Here is an 18,545-nt window from a genome sequence, read left to right on the forward strand (position 1 = left end):
AAATTTGCATAAAAATTTTACTTTTCCTTTGCTAAATGGCTGTCTCTAAACTTGGTTCTGACGTAATTTACAAATTAACTTACATAACGAACTTCTATATTCGTATATTTTTCTTCTGGCAAAAAATACAAAGTTGCAGATTTTTGCAGATATGAGTTTGATACCTATGTTATAGGGTTTTCTGATACGCTGAATCTGACGGTGTAATTTTCAATAAAATTCTTTCACTTTTAGGGGATGTTTCCCCCCTCTTTAAAAAATCAGGTAAATTTTCTCAGGCTCGTATCCTTTGATGAGTAATACTAAACTTAATAAAATTCATATATTTAGAATCAGCATTATAAGCCCATTCTTTTGATACATTTATTGACATCAAAATTCCGTTTTTAAAAGTTTTGATTAATATTGAGCCGTATCGCTTGTTTTTTTTTTATTGTTTTTTTTTTATTAAGTATATGTTATTAAGCATATGAGAGGGTTATCCCCTTATTAAATACCACGCTATTTACGTTAAAAGTTAAAAAAATTTTTAATTAACAAACCCCTGAATCACAAAGGCCGTTTAATTAGAATAGATAGCTCTTTTGAAAGCACCAAAAAAAACTGTAGCGTAAAGAGCGAGGTATTGACTTGGGGGAGAAACCCTCATATACGTAATAATTTCTGTTCATTTTAAGTTCTAATGTTACTTCTTATTTTCAGTTGAAAAAAACTTGTTTTTTTGTTAATTTAATTTCTGATCGTTTTTTTAAATAATGCTTGGAAATCCGGCGCCCCCTTCATAGAAATGTCCCTTACCCCAAAGAAACATCCTCCACGGAAAGATTCTCCCGAGTAACCCCCTCCTCCATCCCCCCCCCACCAGAAAAAAGATCTTCCTGAAAATGTCTGTATACTTCCCAATAACCAATACAATATGTAAGCAATGGGCAAAGTTCATAACTTGCAGCCCTTCCCCTGGGAACTCTGGGGGATTAAGTCATCGTAAAAGACATATTTATTAGATTTTCGACTATGCTGAACAAAATGGCTATCTCAAAATTTTAATTGGGTGACTTTGAGAAAAAAATGAGCGTGGGAGGAAAAAAAAATGCTGAACAAAATGGCTATCTCAAAATTTTGATTGGGTGACTTTGGGAAAAAAAATTAGCGTGGGAGGGGGCCTAGTTGCCCTTCATCTTTTTTGGTCACTTTAAAAGGGCACTAGAACTTTTAATTTCCGTTTCAATGAGCCCTCCTACGATATTCTAGGAGCACTGGGTCAATACGATTACCCCTGGGGAAAAGAAAGAAAAAAAAAATAAATAAACACGCACTCGTGATCTTTCTTCGGGGGATTAAGTCATCCTAAAAGACATAGTTATCATATTTTCGACCATGCTGAACAAAATGGCTATCTCAAAATTTTGATTGGTTGACTTTGGGAAAAAAAATGAGCGTGGGAGGAAAAAAAAAATGCTGAACAAAATGGCTATCTCAAAATTTTGATTGGGTGACTTTGGGAAAAAAAGAGCGTGGGAGGGGGCCTAGTTACCCTCCATCTTTTTTGGTCACTTAAAAAGGGCACTAGAACTTTTAATTTACGTTCCAATGAGCCCTCCTACGATATTCTAGGACCACTGGGTCAATACGATTACCCCAAGGGAAAAAAGAAAAAAAAACAAATAAACACGCACCCGTGATCTTTCTTCTGGCAAAAAATGCAAAATTCCATATTTTGGTAGATAAGAGCTTGAAACCTCTACAGTAGGGTTCTCTGATACGCTGAATATGATGGTGTGATTTTCATTAAGGTTCTATAGGTTTTAGGGGGTCTTTCCCCCTTTTTTCGAAAATCAGCCAAATTTTCTCAGGCGCGTAACTTTTGATTAGTAAGATTAAACTTGATGAAACTTATATATTTGAAATCAGAATTAAAATCTGATTCTTTTGATGTATCTATTGGTATCAAAATTCCGTTTTTTTTAGTTTCGGTTACCATTGAGCCGGGTCGCTCCTTATTTACAGTTCGTTACCAGGAACTGTTTGATTCCTTACTCTCCCATGACCTTTGCCCTGTTTTCTACTACATAGATATAAAATACTATTTGGGATTTAGAATGCATAGAGCAAATCGAAACTTGATAAGATTCAAAATACTTCTCTGGTACTTTCCAATTTATAATCATGCTTTTTGGTCTGAGAATGCTGTTACCTTTCTTTAAATATATTAATCTGGGTTTAAGTAAAATCTCTTTGAATAATAGTGTCTGCATAGTCTTTTAGAAAAGTAATTTTCTTTCAACTCTATTTCATTTGCGCCCACAAGTTATAGTAGAGAAAATATATCCATTTGTTCTTAATTACTTAATTATCGCAATAGACCTGCTTGATATTTTTAAATTATTTTAGATCATCAAGGACAGCGACAATTAAATCTGTTTGTTTGATGATCACACAGAAAATTTGGCGACCATAAACGTCTTAAAAATATTGGGAAAATATCATAGCCCTTAGAAAAAATATCATAATTATAACAATAACCCTACTTGATACTTTTAATATACTCGTATTTTAGATTATCAAGGACAGCGACAATTAGATCGGTTTGTTTAATGATTAACAAAAAAAAACAAGTTTTTTTTAACTGAAAGTAAGGAGCGAAATTAAAACTTAAAACGAACAGAAATTATTCCGTATATGAAAGGGGCTGTCCCCTCCTCAACGCCTGGCTTTTTACGCTAAAGTTTGACTCTGTCTTACAGCTTTATTTTTAAAAAAATATAAAAATTTAGCGTAAAGAGCGAGGCGTTGAGGAGGGGACAGCCCCCTTTTTGTTTGTTTGATGATCACACAGAAAAGTAAGCGACCATACGCGTCTTAAAAGTATAAGAAAAATATTATAGCCCTTAGAAAAAAAACATCATAATTATCACAATAACCCTACTTGATACTTTTAAAATATTTTAGATTATCAGGGACAGCGACAATTCAATCTATTTCTTTAATGATCACACAAAAATTAAGCAACCATACACGTCTTAAAAGTAGAAGAAAAAATTATAACCCTTAGAAAAAATATTATGATTATCACAATAAACATGCTTGATACTTTTCAAATATTTTAGATTATCAATAATAGCGACAATTAAATATGTTTGTTTGAATGATCACACATAAAAGTAAGCGACCATACACTTCTTGAAAGTATAAGAATAATATTATAGCCCTTAGAAAAAAATATCATAATTATCACAATAACCCTGCTTGATAATTTTAAAGTATTTTAGATAATCAAGAACAGCGACAATTAAATCTGTTTGTTTGATGGTCACACAGAAAATTAAGCGACCATACACGTCTTAAAAGTATAAGAAAAATATTATAGCCCTTAGAAAAACAGCATAATTCTCACAATAACCTGCTTGATACTTTTAAAATATTTTAGATTATCAAGGACAGCGACAATTAAATCTGTTTGTTTAACGATCACACAGAAAATTAAGCAGCCACACACATCTTAAAAGTATAGGAAAAATATTATAGCCCTTAGAAAAAACATCATAATTATGACAATAACCCTGCTTGATACTTTTAAAATATTTTACATTATCAGGGACAGCGGCAATTAAATCTGTTTGTTTAATGATCACACACAAAAAAAGCAACCATCCACGTCTTAGAAGTATAAGAAAAATATTATAGCCCTTAGAAAAAATATCATAATTATCACAATAGCCCTGCTTGATAGTTTTAAAGTATTTTAGATTATCAAGAACAGCGACAATTAAATCGGTTTGTTTGATGATCACACAGAAAAGTAAGCGACCATAAGCGTCTTAAAAGTATAAGAATAATATTATAGCCCTTAGAAAAAAATATCATAATTATCACAATAACCCTGCTTGATAATTTTAAAGTATTTTAGATAATCAAGAACAGCGACAATTAAATCTGTTTGTTTGATGGTCACACAGAAATTAAGCGACCATACACGTCTTAAAAGTATAAGAAGAATATTATAGCCCTTAGAAAAAATATTATAATTATCACAATAAACCTGCTTGATACTTTTCAAATATTTTATATTATCAAGAATAGCGAAAATTAATTATGTTTGTTTGAATGATCACGCAGAAAAGTAAGCGACCATACACTTCTTGAAAGTATAAGAATAATATTATAGCCCTTAGAAAAAAATATCATAATTATCACAATAACCCTGCTTGATAATTTTAAAGTATTTTAGATAATCAGTGACAACGACAATTAAATCTGTTTGTTTAATGATCACTCAGAAAAGTAAGCAACCATACACGTCTTAAAAGTACAAGAAGAATAGTATAGCCCTTAGAAAATAACATCATAATTATCACAATAAACATGCTTGATAATTTTCAAGTATTTTAGATAATCAAGAATAGCGACAATTAAATCTGTTTGTTTAATGGTCACACAGAAAATTAAGCGACCATACACTTCTTGAATGTATAAGAATAATATTATAGCCCTTAGAAAAAAATATCATAATTATCACAATAACCCTGCTTGATACATTTAAAATATTTTAGATTATCAGGGACAGCGACAATTAAATCTGTTTGTTCAATGATCACACAGAAAAGTAAGCAACCATACACGTCTTAAAGGTATAGGAAAAATATTATAGCCTTTAGAAAAAAATTTCATAATTATCACAATAACCCTGCTTGATATAAGAAAAATATAAAAAAATATAAGAAAAACTGAGCAGTCAGGTTTTAAGATGAAGTCCTCTGTATGCAGTTCTGTAGTAGCGAGTGTCAGATTAAGAAAAAAAAAATTAGGTACAATATCAGAAAAAAATAAGCTGAAACCCTATGGGACCGATCAGATTATGAATGAGTTACTTTCATTTGAAGGTGTGATCAAACAGTTCGTGGTAACGAACTGTAAGTAAGGAGCGACCCGGCTCAATGGTAACCGAAACTCTAAAAAACGGGATTTTGATACTAACAGATACATCAAAAGAATCAGATTTTAATTCTGATTTCAAATATATAAGTTTCATTAAGTTTAATTTTACCCATCAAAAGTTACGTGCCTGAGAAAACTTGGCTGATTATCGAAAAAAGGGGGAAAGACCCCTAAAAGTTATAGAACCATAATGAAAATCACACCATCATATTCAGCGTTTCAGAGAACCCTACTTTAGAGGTTTCAAGCTCCTATCTACAAAAATGTGGAATTTTCCGTTTTTTGCCAGAAGAAAGATCACGGATGCGTGTTTATTTGTTTGTTTGTTTGTTTGTTTGTTTGTTTGTTTGTTTTTTTTTTCCCCCAGGGGTGATCGTATCGACCCAGTGGTCCTAGAATATCGTGGGAGGGCTCATTGGAACGGGAATTAAAAGTTCTAGTGCTCTTTTTGAATGACCAAAAAAAATGGAGGCTAACTAGGCCCCCTCCCACGCTTATTTTTTTACCAAAGTCACCCGATCAAAATTTTGAGATAGCCATTTTGTTCAACATGGTCGAAAATATGATAAATATGTCTTTTGGGATGACTTAATCCCCCGAAGTACCCAGAGGGAGGGCTAAAAGATATGAACTTTACCCAATGTTAACATATAGTATTGGTTATTCGGAAGTATACAGAAGTTTTCAGGAGGGTTTTTTGGGGGTCGGGGGAGGTATGGGTGGCTCGGGGGTTATGTTGGAGGATCTGTTCATGAAGGAAGTTTTCATGGGGGAAGGGAAATCGCCATGAAGGGGGCGCCGGACTTGCCAGCATTATTTATTGGTTATTGGGAAGTATACAACCATTTTCAGGAAGGATTTTTTCTGGAGGGGGGCAAGAGGCGGGAGTCACTCTGGAGAATGTTTCCATGGAGGATGTTCCTTTGGGGTATGGTACATTTCTATGAAGGGGGCGCCGGATTTCCAAGTATTATTTTAAAAACGATCAGAAATTAAATAAAAAAAAACCAAGTTTTTTAAACTGAAATGTAAGAAGGAATATTAGAACTTAAAACGAACAGAAATTATAACGTATGTGAGGGGGTTCTCTCCCAAGTCAATACCTCACTCTTTACGCTACAGTTTTTTTTTTAGTCCTTTCAAAATACCTATATATTCTAATTAAACGGCCTTTGTGATTCAGGGGTTTGTGAATTAAATTTTTTTTTAACTTTTAACGTAAAGAGCGTGGTATTGACTAAGGGCCCTCATATATGTAATAACATATACGTAATAAAAAAACAATAAAAAAACAAGCGATACGGCTCAATAGTAATCGAAACTTTTAAAAACGGAATTTTGATGTCAATAAATGTATCAAAAGAATGGGTTTATAATGCTGATTCTAAATATATAAATTTTATTAAGTTTAGTATTACTCATCAAAGGCAACAAGCCTGAGGAAATTTACTCGATTTTTTAAAGAGGGGGAAACATCCCCTACAAGTGAAAGAATTTTAATGAAAATCACAACGTCAGATTCAGCGTATCAGAAAACCCTATTACATAGGTTTCAAGCTCATATCTGCAAAAATCTGCAACTTTGAATTTTTGCCAGAAGAAAAATATACGAATATAGAAGTTAGTTACGTAAGTTAATTTGTAAAGACATTCATTTAGCAAAAGAAAAGTAAAATTTTTATGCAAATAAAAGCTGCATTAACTAAAAAACGATCAGAAATTAAATAAAAAAAACAAGTTTTTTAAACTGAAAGTAAGGAGCGACATTAAAACTTAAAACGAACAGAAATTATTCCGTATATGAAAGGGGCTGTCCCCTCCTCAACGCCTCGCTCTTTACGCTAAAGTTTTTTATTGTTTTAAAAAATAAAGTTGTGAGACAGAGTCAAACTTTAGCGTAAAGAGCGAGGCGTTGAGGAGGGGACAGCCCCTTTCATATACGGAATAATTTCTGTTCGTTTTAAGTTTTAATGTCGCTCCTTACTTTCAGTTTAAAAAACTTGTTTTTTTTATTTAATTGTCTGACGAAATCAATAGTTTGTTAACATTTAAATTTTGCGGACGGAAAGCGCGTTGAATTTAAATAATTAGTTTTGCTTATTTATTCCCTCTGTTACATATGGCAACGCTGTTGAAAATGTTATATTCCCTGAAAATTTCATAATCTTAAAGCAGCCAAAAGAGAAATATTAGGAAATTTTGGTTTACAGGTGTGAATAGAACTAAGGATTCTAGGGACTAAAACTGTTGTCATTTTGGTGTATTTTCATATTTTCATAAATACTGTTTTTATATTTTCTGATAACTGTTTTTATTACTAGGAGTTCGGTGATCAGTTTCGTTTTGGGTATGTTAGTCATGTCAACCAAAGGGGTTTATATAAGATGAATCTCCAAGCCATGCGATACGTCAAAGCTGTTGATCTTGCCCCCTACAATTGTGTTCCAAGAACTGTTCAATATTCTTCTTTGTGTAAGCACCATTCTGATTACTCTTTTATTGTCATATTAAAGTGACTTACTTTTTCTTCTAATTTCATATTCATCTAAAAACTCAGAAGGAACAAATACCAAATTGAAGAAGCCATGAATTAAGTACCCAATTTTCAAGGCTAGAAATAATAATGAATCAATAAGTTAAAATGTATTGTTGTATAGAAGAAATTTAACATTCACTTGCTGTTTAAAAATTTAGCTAGACAAATTTTACACGCTTGAATCCCTCCTTTCCTTGAAAAAAATTAGTGGTTGACCAATGTTCATTTAATTGCCTAAGCTTCACTTTGAATTAAATTTTTTGGGACAACTAGCGATTTTATAAACGTGTTTGGTTAATAGAGTAAGGTCAATAGACATATAAGGTATCCCCACTTCAACACTAGTTTTACCTAGGAAATATGTTTTGATTTTTTTTTTTTTTTGGGGGGGGGGGCTGCATTGGTCATACTATAGGATCTTTTCAAATATGAATATACGAAACAAGAAAAAAACCTAATCTAGGGACAAAATAATTTAATCACATACCAACTCGAGTTACTGTTGTTTGGTTACTACATTGAAGAATGTCAGGAAGCGGGAATTTAATCTCATTTAAATATTTTCCCTGAAATCAGAAAGCACTGAGGACTCCCGTAGAAAATGGTTCAAAACTTCATCATTATCTTTACAGAGGGGGACAAGCCTACTCCCTTTTGGAAATCCAACTCTTTCTATCAAATACCTTTTGTCTGCGCTGAATTATATTATAAAGCATGAAAATTCAAACTTTTAACGATGAATTTACATGATCTATGCTTTAATTAGTACTTCTCTTTTCAAATAAAATACAACTCAACCCTCAAAATTTTCCTCTTCCTGACTAAAGCTTAATAGGCTAGAATCCAAAATAACACAGGAATAATTCATCGTGAATACTGATTGCCTACTGTTTTCATCCAAATCACCAAGTTAATCAATCCTATCACCCAGTTCATCTAAATTTTCCCTTTGTATTAAGCAATCTACATCTCCGTGTCTTAGAAACTGTTTCCCCCAACTCCGATTCATCTTTCAATAGATGGATTAGTGATAATGGAGCGTAATGAACCTGTGACTCGTTGTTTAACTGGTAACACAATTTTAGACAATTTGACGGATATTACGTCGATTCATAAAGCTTCTCTTTATGGCCACCCTTAAATGTCATAAAAACATCAAATATAATAGATAACTATTCAACCGAATCCCAGAGGGCTCATATGCCTCATAAGTAAATATCAATATTTATTCCACAATATTTATTCACCGTCAGTCCAAACTGAACGTCTCAACGATTTTAGATTCTTCTTAACAATTTGAAAAAAACTACGTTTTCGAAAGAGTTAAAGAGGCTGAGTCACAAGTTCGAACCTTAAAACATACAGGGATTAGGGGGTACAGTTGGGGGCTCCCGCCCCCAAGCCCCCCGCTTTTGCAGCCTCTTTTGTTAAGGTTTTTTTAAGTCCTGTAGCCTGCAATCAGTTGGTACCAACACGAATGAAACTGTTTCAATGGCATTTTTTTTAAATCTTCAGAGAATTTAGTAATGACAACTCAGTCTGTTACAGTTATAACTACAAACTTGTCTCTGTGCCAGGTATAGTTATGTATTCAGTGTGATTAGGTATGATGGAAAAATAGATGAACCTGAACCTACCTGAACCTAAATTGCTTGTTTATGCTGAGCCCTTCTTCTGTTCCCTGTTTTTTCTGTTCAAAATTGTTAAGTTCATCACATTATAACTTGTTATCGGTTAGGGAAAAATCTCCTGTAAAAAATCCAGCAAACAGGCTCAGTACTGTTTCTAATCAAAGAGATGCAATAGGATGTTCTTACGGTAAAAAATTCAAGCAGACTGTGTTCGTGTTGCAAAGCATTTCTTTGCAAGGGAAAAAGTGGGGGTTGCGGTGGGCGGCAGACCCCCAAAATAAAAATCTTAAAAAAAGAGGCTACAAAAGCAGGGAGTTTGGGGGGGCGGGAGCCCCCCAACTGTACCTCCTAATCCCTGTACGTTTTAAGGTTCGAACTTGTGATTCAGCCTCTTTAACTCTTTCGAAAACTTAGTTTTTTTCAAATAATTTCTACACGTTTTTGTACAGTTTATTACTTATTATTGCTTGACTAACTGTTAGCTGATCGTGTCAGGAGTTAAAGTTGTGGGGCTGCCACCCCCCCAAACCCCCCACTTTTGAAGATTCTTGTGTTAAGGTTTTTAATTCCTGAATACTCAAATCAAATGCACAGTAAGATTTTCTTTTTTCAACTTTTCTTCGAGCATGCGGGTATACGGCATGTTATCAAAGCAGTGGAGACTTACCTGTAAGCTGAAGGCCGACTGTGATTTTCTTCTGGAGACGCCTGTTGAGCCGAAGGATTTAATAGATTGGATTTAAAAAAGAAACTGAGTTTCTTTTCTAAACTTTAAATTTATGAGATACTACTTTAAATTCAATATATAAAAATTCACTCTGACGGGGAATCGAATCCCGATATTCCGCATGACAGACAGGAATAGTTATCACTGTACTATCGGAGACTCTTTTTAAATTATTTTTAGTCTCTGCAATCTATTTTCGACGCAAGCAAATACAAAGTAAGATTTTCGTTTTTCGACAAAAAAAGCTTCTGGGAAAGATCTGGAATTTTTGGAAGCTTGCAGTCGGTCTTGTCAGGTTAAGAGGACTATTTTGATCTAATTTAATAATGAAACACTATGATTTTAGGAATTTCGAAAATTAACATGGGCTCTTATAGGAAAACGAGGTTTTTCGTAAATGTAAATTCGGGGGATAATTTTTTCGGTCAGAAAATATCAAAAGGCCCTAACAGGTCAAATTCCGGTTCGAATGAGTCCTCATTCACCCGGATCCGTTGCCAACTGTGGCCTGTAGGCTTGGCTGATAAAAAAATAACTTGATGAACATTAAGTGGCTATATTTGGTTTTTGGAAAACAGGGAAGGAGTGATCGGATTGAGCTGAAATTTTGAGGATGAGTTTCCAGGCCCTGGAAAAGCTTATCCTCTATATTTCAGCCCGATCGAAAAACGTTAAAGGGGAGCTTTGGGGGGAGGGTCGAAAATTCCGGCCTGCTTTCCCCCATGAAGAAAAAGTCGGCGGGGGTGAAATTTTGCATGTTTTTTAGTTTGAGCTTAGGCTACAAAATGCGATCACCACCGTCTCTCTGCAACAGCTAGGACCGGAAATCACTTAACGTTGTGGTGGGTCGCCTCTTTAAAGAGGCACAAGTGTGCCTCCTTGACTAAATAAAAAGAAGTTTTTTTTCAACTGAAAATAAGGAGCAACATTAAAACATTAAGCGAACAGAAATTAGACGTATATGAGGGGGGTTGCTCCTCCTCAACACCTTAAAGAATTGGGACAAATTTCAAACTTTAGTGTAAAGAGTGAGGTGTTGAGGAGCAGCAATCCCACTCATATATGTAATAATTTCTGTTTGTTTTAAATTTCAATGTAGCTTCTTACTTTCAGTTGCCAACCTTACTTTCAGTGCAAAACGCCAGGAAATCTGGCTCCATCTGCACGGAAATATCCCTCTTCTCCGCAGATATATCCTCTAGACAATTCATTCCCAAGGAAAATTTACCTCGTACAATTGCCCTTAATATCTCCATGCGTAAAATTGAGTCGGCAAAGAGAAAGCAAGACATAAGAAGAATTTTGTATAGGAATTCTGGAAAATTCCCCCAGTGTAAAGTTTCCCCTGAAAAATTTACCCACCGGAAACTTCCGTCCCCATGGAAAATTCTCCCCCTGGGCAGAAAATTCGCCCCCCCCCTAAAAATGTATGCATACTTCCCAATAACAAATACTATACGTAAGCAATAAGAAAAATTTTTAATTTAAAGACCTTTCCCCACACGGGCTGTGGGGAGGGGCAATGATATCTCCAAAGGCGGAGTTTTTTGGCACTTCAACTATGCTGAATGAAATAGCTATCTCAAAATTTTGATCGGACAATTTTGAGAAAAAAGAGGCGTGGGAGGGGGTTTAGTTCCCCTAGAATATTTTTGGTTACTTAAAAAGGGCACTGGAACTTTCAATTTCCGTTTGAATGAGCCCTCTCCCGATATTCTAGAACCACTGGGTCGAAACAATCACCCGTGGGAAAAACAAAAAAAAAACAACAAATAAACACGCATCCGTAATCTTTGTCTTGGCAAAAAAAAATCCAAGATTCCACGTTTTTGCTGATAGGAGCAAAAAACCTCTACAGTAGGGCTCTCTGATACGCTGAATTTGATGGTATCATTTTATAAGATTCATGTTGTAAGATTCTATTACTTTTAGGGGGCGTTTCCCCCTTTTTTCGAAATCAGGCAAATGTTCTCAGGTTCATAGCCTTTGATGAGTAAGACTATATTTAATGAAACTTATATATTTGAAATCAGCATAAGCCGATTCTTTTGATGTGTCTATTAGTATCAAAATTCCGTTTTTTAGAGTTTTGGGTACTATCGAGCCGGGTGGCTCCTAACTTTCAGTTCGTTACAACGAACTGTTTGATACGGCCAGATCAAATAACGTAGGAATAATTTTTCGTACATACTTCAAACACTGCTAACGTAAATACTGCTAAATACCTAACCTACATATTCTGATTCAAATCACCAGTGAATTAATCCTACGAGCTAAATCATCTAAATTTTCCATTTCTATTAAGAAATCTACATCTTTTGTGTCTTAGAAACAATTTCCCCTAACTCTGATTCATCTTTCTCTAGACGGATTAGTGATAATGGAGTGCGAGGAACCTGTGACTCGTCGTCCTACTGGACAAATAGTATTAGACTATTTGACGGATATTGTGTTGACTCATAAAGCCTCTCTTCATGGCACGCCATATATGTCACCAGATAGCAGACACTTGGTAACAGTTCAACATGATTTACATGGGGTCACTATTCTAGTACAAGAAACTACGCGTAAGTATCTATTTTTACAGTTAAAGAGCATAGTCAAGTAAGTAGTTTTTAGTCAAGTAAGTTTAACAAAACTTCAAAATACATTGAATTGCAAAAACAAAGACGATTGAGCGGTACAGTCAAAATAAGCAACAAGATTGCATGCCCTTTTTTAGTTATAGGGCCGTAGGAGCTTAACCACTCAAAGAGGGAGGAAGAATTAATTTATGGGTTTCTGTTAAAATATGTATAATTTAAACACGATCACTTTTTCCTTAGATAATCACCATTTCAGCACTATTTACATTCTTGTTCAAGAAACTACAAGTAAGTATCATTTTTTTTTTTTTTGTTCTTTTTAGAGTTTCGGGGCACGGTCAATTCAGTTAAGTTGTTTACTTCTTTTTTCTTATGAAAGCAGTTGAATGGCTCTTAAAATACTAAGGACACAAATATAACATTTCTTGTCCCATCACTGACGGGTCCAGGAATCCGGGTGGCACCCCCCCCCATATTTTTTCTGGCACCCTCTTTCTCTGTGTTTTTTTTTTTTTTAATTCACTCTGTTTTTTTTTTTAATTCACTCTTATTTTTTTTTAAATTGTCAATTTGGTTAATTATAGGCGCCTTTATTCCCCCCCCCCCTCCAAGTTTTTGCTCATTAGTGCCCTTGTCACACTGGGGCTTCCCCCAAGAGTTTTCTTTAGATCTACCCCTGTGCCCTATAGGATCCTTAGGTCTATTTATACCTAAAAACTACAATTTTCTAAGATTTTGGTTTACTTGTCTCACAGACATGAAATTTTTAGGGCAGCACCACATTTTCGTCAGTGTTGCCACCCTGAACAGTGAATATAAATAAAAATAATTAGTTAAACTTGACAACCCTATTTGTCCTTAAAAATTCAAACGTTACAACCTGTAGATTCCCAAAAGCAATTATACCTTCAAAGGAATGTCACCGCCTTCTTGAGCTTTTTGGTGTCATATGTTTTAATTTTTTTCCGAATTTTCACTCCTGCTTTAGTTTTTTTTTTTTTAATTTAGTACCCACTGGTACCAAAAACTGAATAGCTGCGTATAGAGATTTTTTTTATATTAAAAATTGATTTTAATATATCCTTTTTTTGCATTTTTTCCCTCAATTTTTTCTTTTTTATGATAAATATAGTGGTACAATTTTCTAATCAACCAGTTCAGCAATAATGTTTGATTTTCACTGTCCTTGGTATTTTCAAGTTGTATTTTCATAGATAACTAGGCATTCCCTGTACGTCTCGAAAACGCATATAGGTTTTTTAAATACGAAATTGATAATATTTCTGGTGAAAGAGTCCAATAAGAAATATCTATAAGTCAATTTGAAGAAAAACTCACTGAAATGGTGTTGAACATGTTTCCTAAAGACCACTGAAAGAAATTGGCCAACCCTTGAAACAGTCTTTCCTACCAGGTCGTTGATTGCCTAAAATATATTCATGAAAAAGATAAAATGACTAATTGCTGGGCAATTTACAGCAAAATCTAGAAGATCTTACTCTTGGGATATTACGCCGACCAAATATTTTAATTGTATAAAATTTTTCAAATATAAACACAAATTGTTGAAAGGTGTTTCATTTTGTAATATTTTTATTTTGCTGTCTAAGTGTGTGCAGTTCTGTGGTATGACCTTTGTACTGTAAGCTTTGCTCTTTTTATCTAATATTTTTATAGGCGCTTTCTTATGTTTAATCTAACCAACTAGAATCGATATTTTATTTTAATCCCTGAATAAATTATATTATAATAAATTCTAAATGTAATTTAGTTTTATCGCAAAAAATATTAATTTTCTCATCTTAATCACGGTGAATATCGTAGATTACGGAAAAGATGATTGTGGTTATATATTATTTTATTCAAATGAGCAAAAAAAGTATATTCTTTTAATGTATACATTGATACAAGATTTATGTTGTTATTGTCAATATATATAGTTATTATCAATTATAATAACTAGTATCATAATCAAACTACATAAAAACATACAAATATAATAATCGAAATAAAATTTGAATGTAAAAATAGAAAAATTCTTCAAATGAAAGATAAGTACTTTTAATTTTCGACAGCAGTTCTGAATTATCCTGTCAGTAAAACTAAAGACCCGGGTACCCAAGAAAAGGGAGTGATCGGACCAGTGCGTGCTAAAACAGATGTTCTAGGAATGCATAAATCTTTAATATAGATGTACAAATTTGGAAACAATCCTTCTTTGATGTATTCCTCCACCCCATTCGCTCAAAAACCAAAAATATAAAGTCATAAGGATTAAAACGTTATATATCTTATATTAAGTATCCATAATTGATTTAACCGAGAAAAATGCGGGAAAAATTTCTCAGAAGCTCACCCCTTGGAACTGGTTCTATACGTTTATCCCCCCCACAGAAAATATCCCGTGCGGAAAGTATCCCCCCTCCCTAAAAATGCCCCCTGAAAAACACCCCCTGGAAAATGCCCCCCGTGGAAAATACATCGCAGCTGAAAGGAAATTTTTCACAAAAATTTTATTCCCACTGAAAATTCCCCCAAACAATCCCTCCTGCAGAAAACACCACCGCGAAAAATGTGCATATGTTTCCCAATAACATACCATCTGTAACCAATGGACAAATAAAAAACTTAAAAAGGCACTTAAACTTCTACAATGGGCTTCTCTGATTGTTTTGTAGTTAGGGAGGGAGGGAGATAACCCAAAGGGTACATTTCAGTACTTAAACATCCCAGCTCTCATTGAGCCATCAGATAAATACAGAATAGTTATAAGGTAGAGACGAGGGGAGGGTGGACGTAGAAATTGATGTATAGTCCCCAGGGACGTAACCAGGATTTTGTTTGGGGGCGGGGTATTTTTTCGGGGTGGGGGTTACAAAACAAACTTTAAAAAATGTATCAGAAATGTGAAATTGATCCTTATGATTTCTGGGAATTTTTCTGGTCTACGCTGTTATTATGAAAGTAAAGAGTAGCATTAAACCCCAAATGAGCAAAATTTTTCCGTATAGGAGGGGGACCGTACCTTCCTCGTCCACACCTCTAGCTTTAGATTGTAATTAAATAAAAAAAAACAAGTTTTTTAAACTGAAAGTAAGGAGCGACATTAAAACTTAAAACGAACAGAAATTATTCCATATATGAAAGGGGCTGTCCCCTCCTCAACGCCTCGCTCTTTACGCTAAAATTGTTTATTGTTTTAAAAAATAAAGTTGTGAGACAGAGTCAAACTTTAGCGTAAAGAGCGAGGCGTTGAGGAGGGGACAGCCCCTTTCGTATATGGAATAATTCCTGTTCGTTTTAAGTTTTAATGTCGCTCCTTACTTTCAGTTTTAAAAACTTGATTTTTTTTATTTAATTTCTGATCGTTTTTTAGTTAATGCAGCTTTTATTTTCATAAAAATTTTACTTTTCTTTTGCTAAATGGATGTCTTTACAAATTAACTTACGTAACTAACTTCTATATTCGTATATTTTGTTTCTGGCAAAAAATACAAAGTTGCAGATTTTTGCAGATATGAGCTTGAAACCTATGTAAAAGGGTTTTCTGATACACTGAATCTGACGGTGTGATTTTCATTAAAATTCTCTCACTTGTAGGGGCCCCTCTTTAAAAATTCGAGTAAATTTTTTCAGGCTCGTAGCCTTTGATGAGTAATACTAAACTTAATAAAATTTATATATTTAGAATCAGCATTATAAGCTCATTCTTTTGATAGATTTATTGACATCAAAATTCCGTATTTAAAAGTTTCGATTACTATAGAGCCGTATCGCTTGTTTTTTTATTGTTTTTTTTATTACGTACATGTTATTACGTATATGAGGGGGTTCTCCCCTTAGTCAATACTACACTCTTTACGTTAAAATTTAAAAAAAAATTTTATACACAAACCCCTGAATCACAATGGCCGTTTATTTAGAATATATACATATTTTTAAAGCAATAAAAAAAAAATGTCGCTTAAAGAGCTTGGTATTGACTTGGGGGAGAACCCCCTCACATACGTTATAATTTCTGTTCGTTTTAAGTTCTAATATTCCTTCTTACATTTCAGTTGAAAAAACTTGTTTTTTTATTTAATTTCTGATCGTTTTTTAAATAATGCTTGGAATTCCGGCATACCTTTCATAGAAATGTCCCTTACCCCAAAGAAACATCCTCCACGGAAATATTCTCCAGAGTAACCCCCTCCTCTAGCCCCCCCTCCTCCAGAAAAAATCCTTCCTGAAAATGGTTGTATACTTCCCAATAACCAATAAATAATGCTGGCAAGTCCGGCGCCCCCTTCATGGCAATTTCCCTTCCCCCATGAAAACTTCCTTCATGAACAGATCCTCCAACATAACCACCGACCCACCCTTCCCTCCCACTACCAGAAAAAAAGCTCCTGAAAACTTCTGTATACTTCCCAATAACCAATACTATATGTTAACATTGGGTAAAGTTCATAACTTTTAGCCCTCCCTCTGGGAACTTCGGGGGATTAAGTCATCCTAAAAGACATATTTATCATATTGTCGACCATGCTGAACAAAATGGCTATATCAAATTTTGATCGGGTGACTTTGGGAAAAAAATAAGCGTGGGAGGGGGCCTAGTTGCCCTCCATTTTTTTTGGTCACTTAAAAAGGGCACTAGAACTTTTAATTTGCGTTCCAATGAGCCCTCCCACGATATTCTAGGACCGCTGGGTCGATACGATCACCCCTGGGGAAAAAAAAACAAAAAACAAACAAATAAACAAACATCCGTGATCTTTCTTCTCGAAAAAAATGGAAAATTACACATTTTTGTAGATAGGAGCTTGAAACCTCTACAGTAGGTTTCTCTGATACGCTGAATATGATGGTGTGATTTTCATTAAGGTTCTATAACTTTTAGGGGGTCTTTCCCCCTTTTTTTGAAAATCAGACAAATTTTCTCAGGCGCGTAACTTTTGATGGGTAGCACTAAACTTGATGAAAGTTATATATTTGAAATCAGCATTGAAATCTGATTCTTTTGATATATCTATTGGTATCAAAAACCCGTTTTCTAGAGTTTCGGTTACCATTGAGCCGGGTCGCTCCTTACTTACAGTTCGTTACCACGAACTGTTTGAAAACTTCGGAGTGTGCTCATTAGATCAAAAATTAAACTTTATATTCCTTTTTATAGTTCGAAAGTGATTGGAGACCAGCCAGCCGCAGGAAGGGATATCTTTTTGGTGGGGTATTTTCTGAGAGGGGATTTTCCGCGTGGATATTTTCCGGGGGCTGTTTTCCGAGGGGGGGGGGGTATTTTCCCGCAGGGGGTTATTATCCACGGGGGGTATTTTCCGTGGGTTTTTTGAGAGGGGGTAAACGGCGGCCACCCATGGAACTCTATTTAAAAATCTGTCAGAGATAAGAAATGATTTAGTTATGCAGTTTCCGTGTAACACACAGAACTCTTTAGCTCCTTGTATTCAGGTGAATAATATCATGCCGTTTTTTTTTTTTTTTTTTTACTTTGTCCGGTACCAGAAATAGCAAGCTACTATCAAAACTTTAGAGGCCTTTGTCTCCCAATATCGACTAACTACCACTTCAATTTAAATTCCAAAGAGCACCGACACCAAAGGCCTGATTTTAGTGAGAAACTTATCCTATGTTAAGTAATGTAGATTCAATTTTGTATATGTTGAATTTCTTAAAAAATTGTCTTCAGTGCTTCCTAGACATTTTATATATGTATATAAAAAGAAAACAAATAGTAACAAAGAGCCACAATTATATATAGTTAATAATCTGAATTATTTAGAGCAAACATAGACCAATAATCTGAAAATTGTACCGTTTCCAGACTATAGTATCTATACGGATACTCCTTTGTCTGATTTACTTCCCATATTTTAAATATATGTTTTAATTTACTAAATAAACTAAACCACCCCCCTCACCCTTTACGGCAAAACTTAACTTTCATTATAATGTTTTGAGAGTGGATATTCTGAGAGTTTAAGCGTATTCTCTTAGCAAAGTAAAATTTTCAGTTAAAACGTTTTGAAAGCCAATAGGTGAATAGAACACATGCAATTACCGTCTGGCAAAGAACGTCTGGTGCATTTTAGTTAGCTTTTAGCGAAGTTCAAGTTTGACTTAAGCAA

General features: G+C 34.3%; 1 protein-coding gene across 1 annotated transcript in view; it reads left to right on the forward strand.

Annotated features, from left to right (window-relative positions):
• The window catches only part of LOC148952618 (follistatin-related protein 5-like), a 166,429-nt gene that overhangs the window by 118,476 nt on the left and 29,408 nt on the right, over window positions 1-18,545 (forward strand). Inside the window, exons 10-11 of the mRNA XM_089089238.1 lie at window positions 7,257-7,407; window positions 12,196-12,396. Of these exons, the coding sequence (XP_088945364.1) occupies window positions 7,257-7,407; window positions 12,196-12,396 (352 nt within the window). The remainder of the gene's footprint in view (window positions 1-7,256; window positions 7,408-12,195; window positions 12,397-18,545) is intronic.

Source organism: Artemia sp. Qi Xiang Cuo, chromosome 5 (assembly GCF_049724085.1).
Source record: "Artemia sp. Qi Xiang Cuo chromosome 5, ASM4972408v1, whole genome shotgun sequence".
Lineage (NCBI taxonomy): Eukaryota > Metazoa > Arthropoda > Branchiopoda > Anostraca > Artemiidae > Artemia > Artemia sp. Qi Xiang Cuo.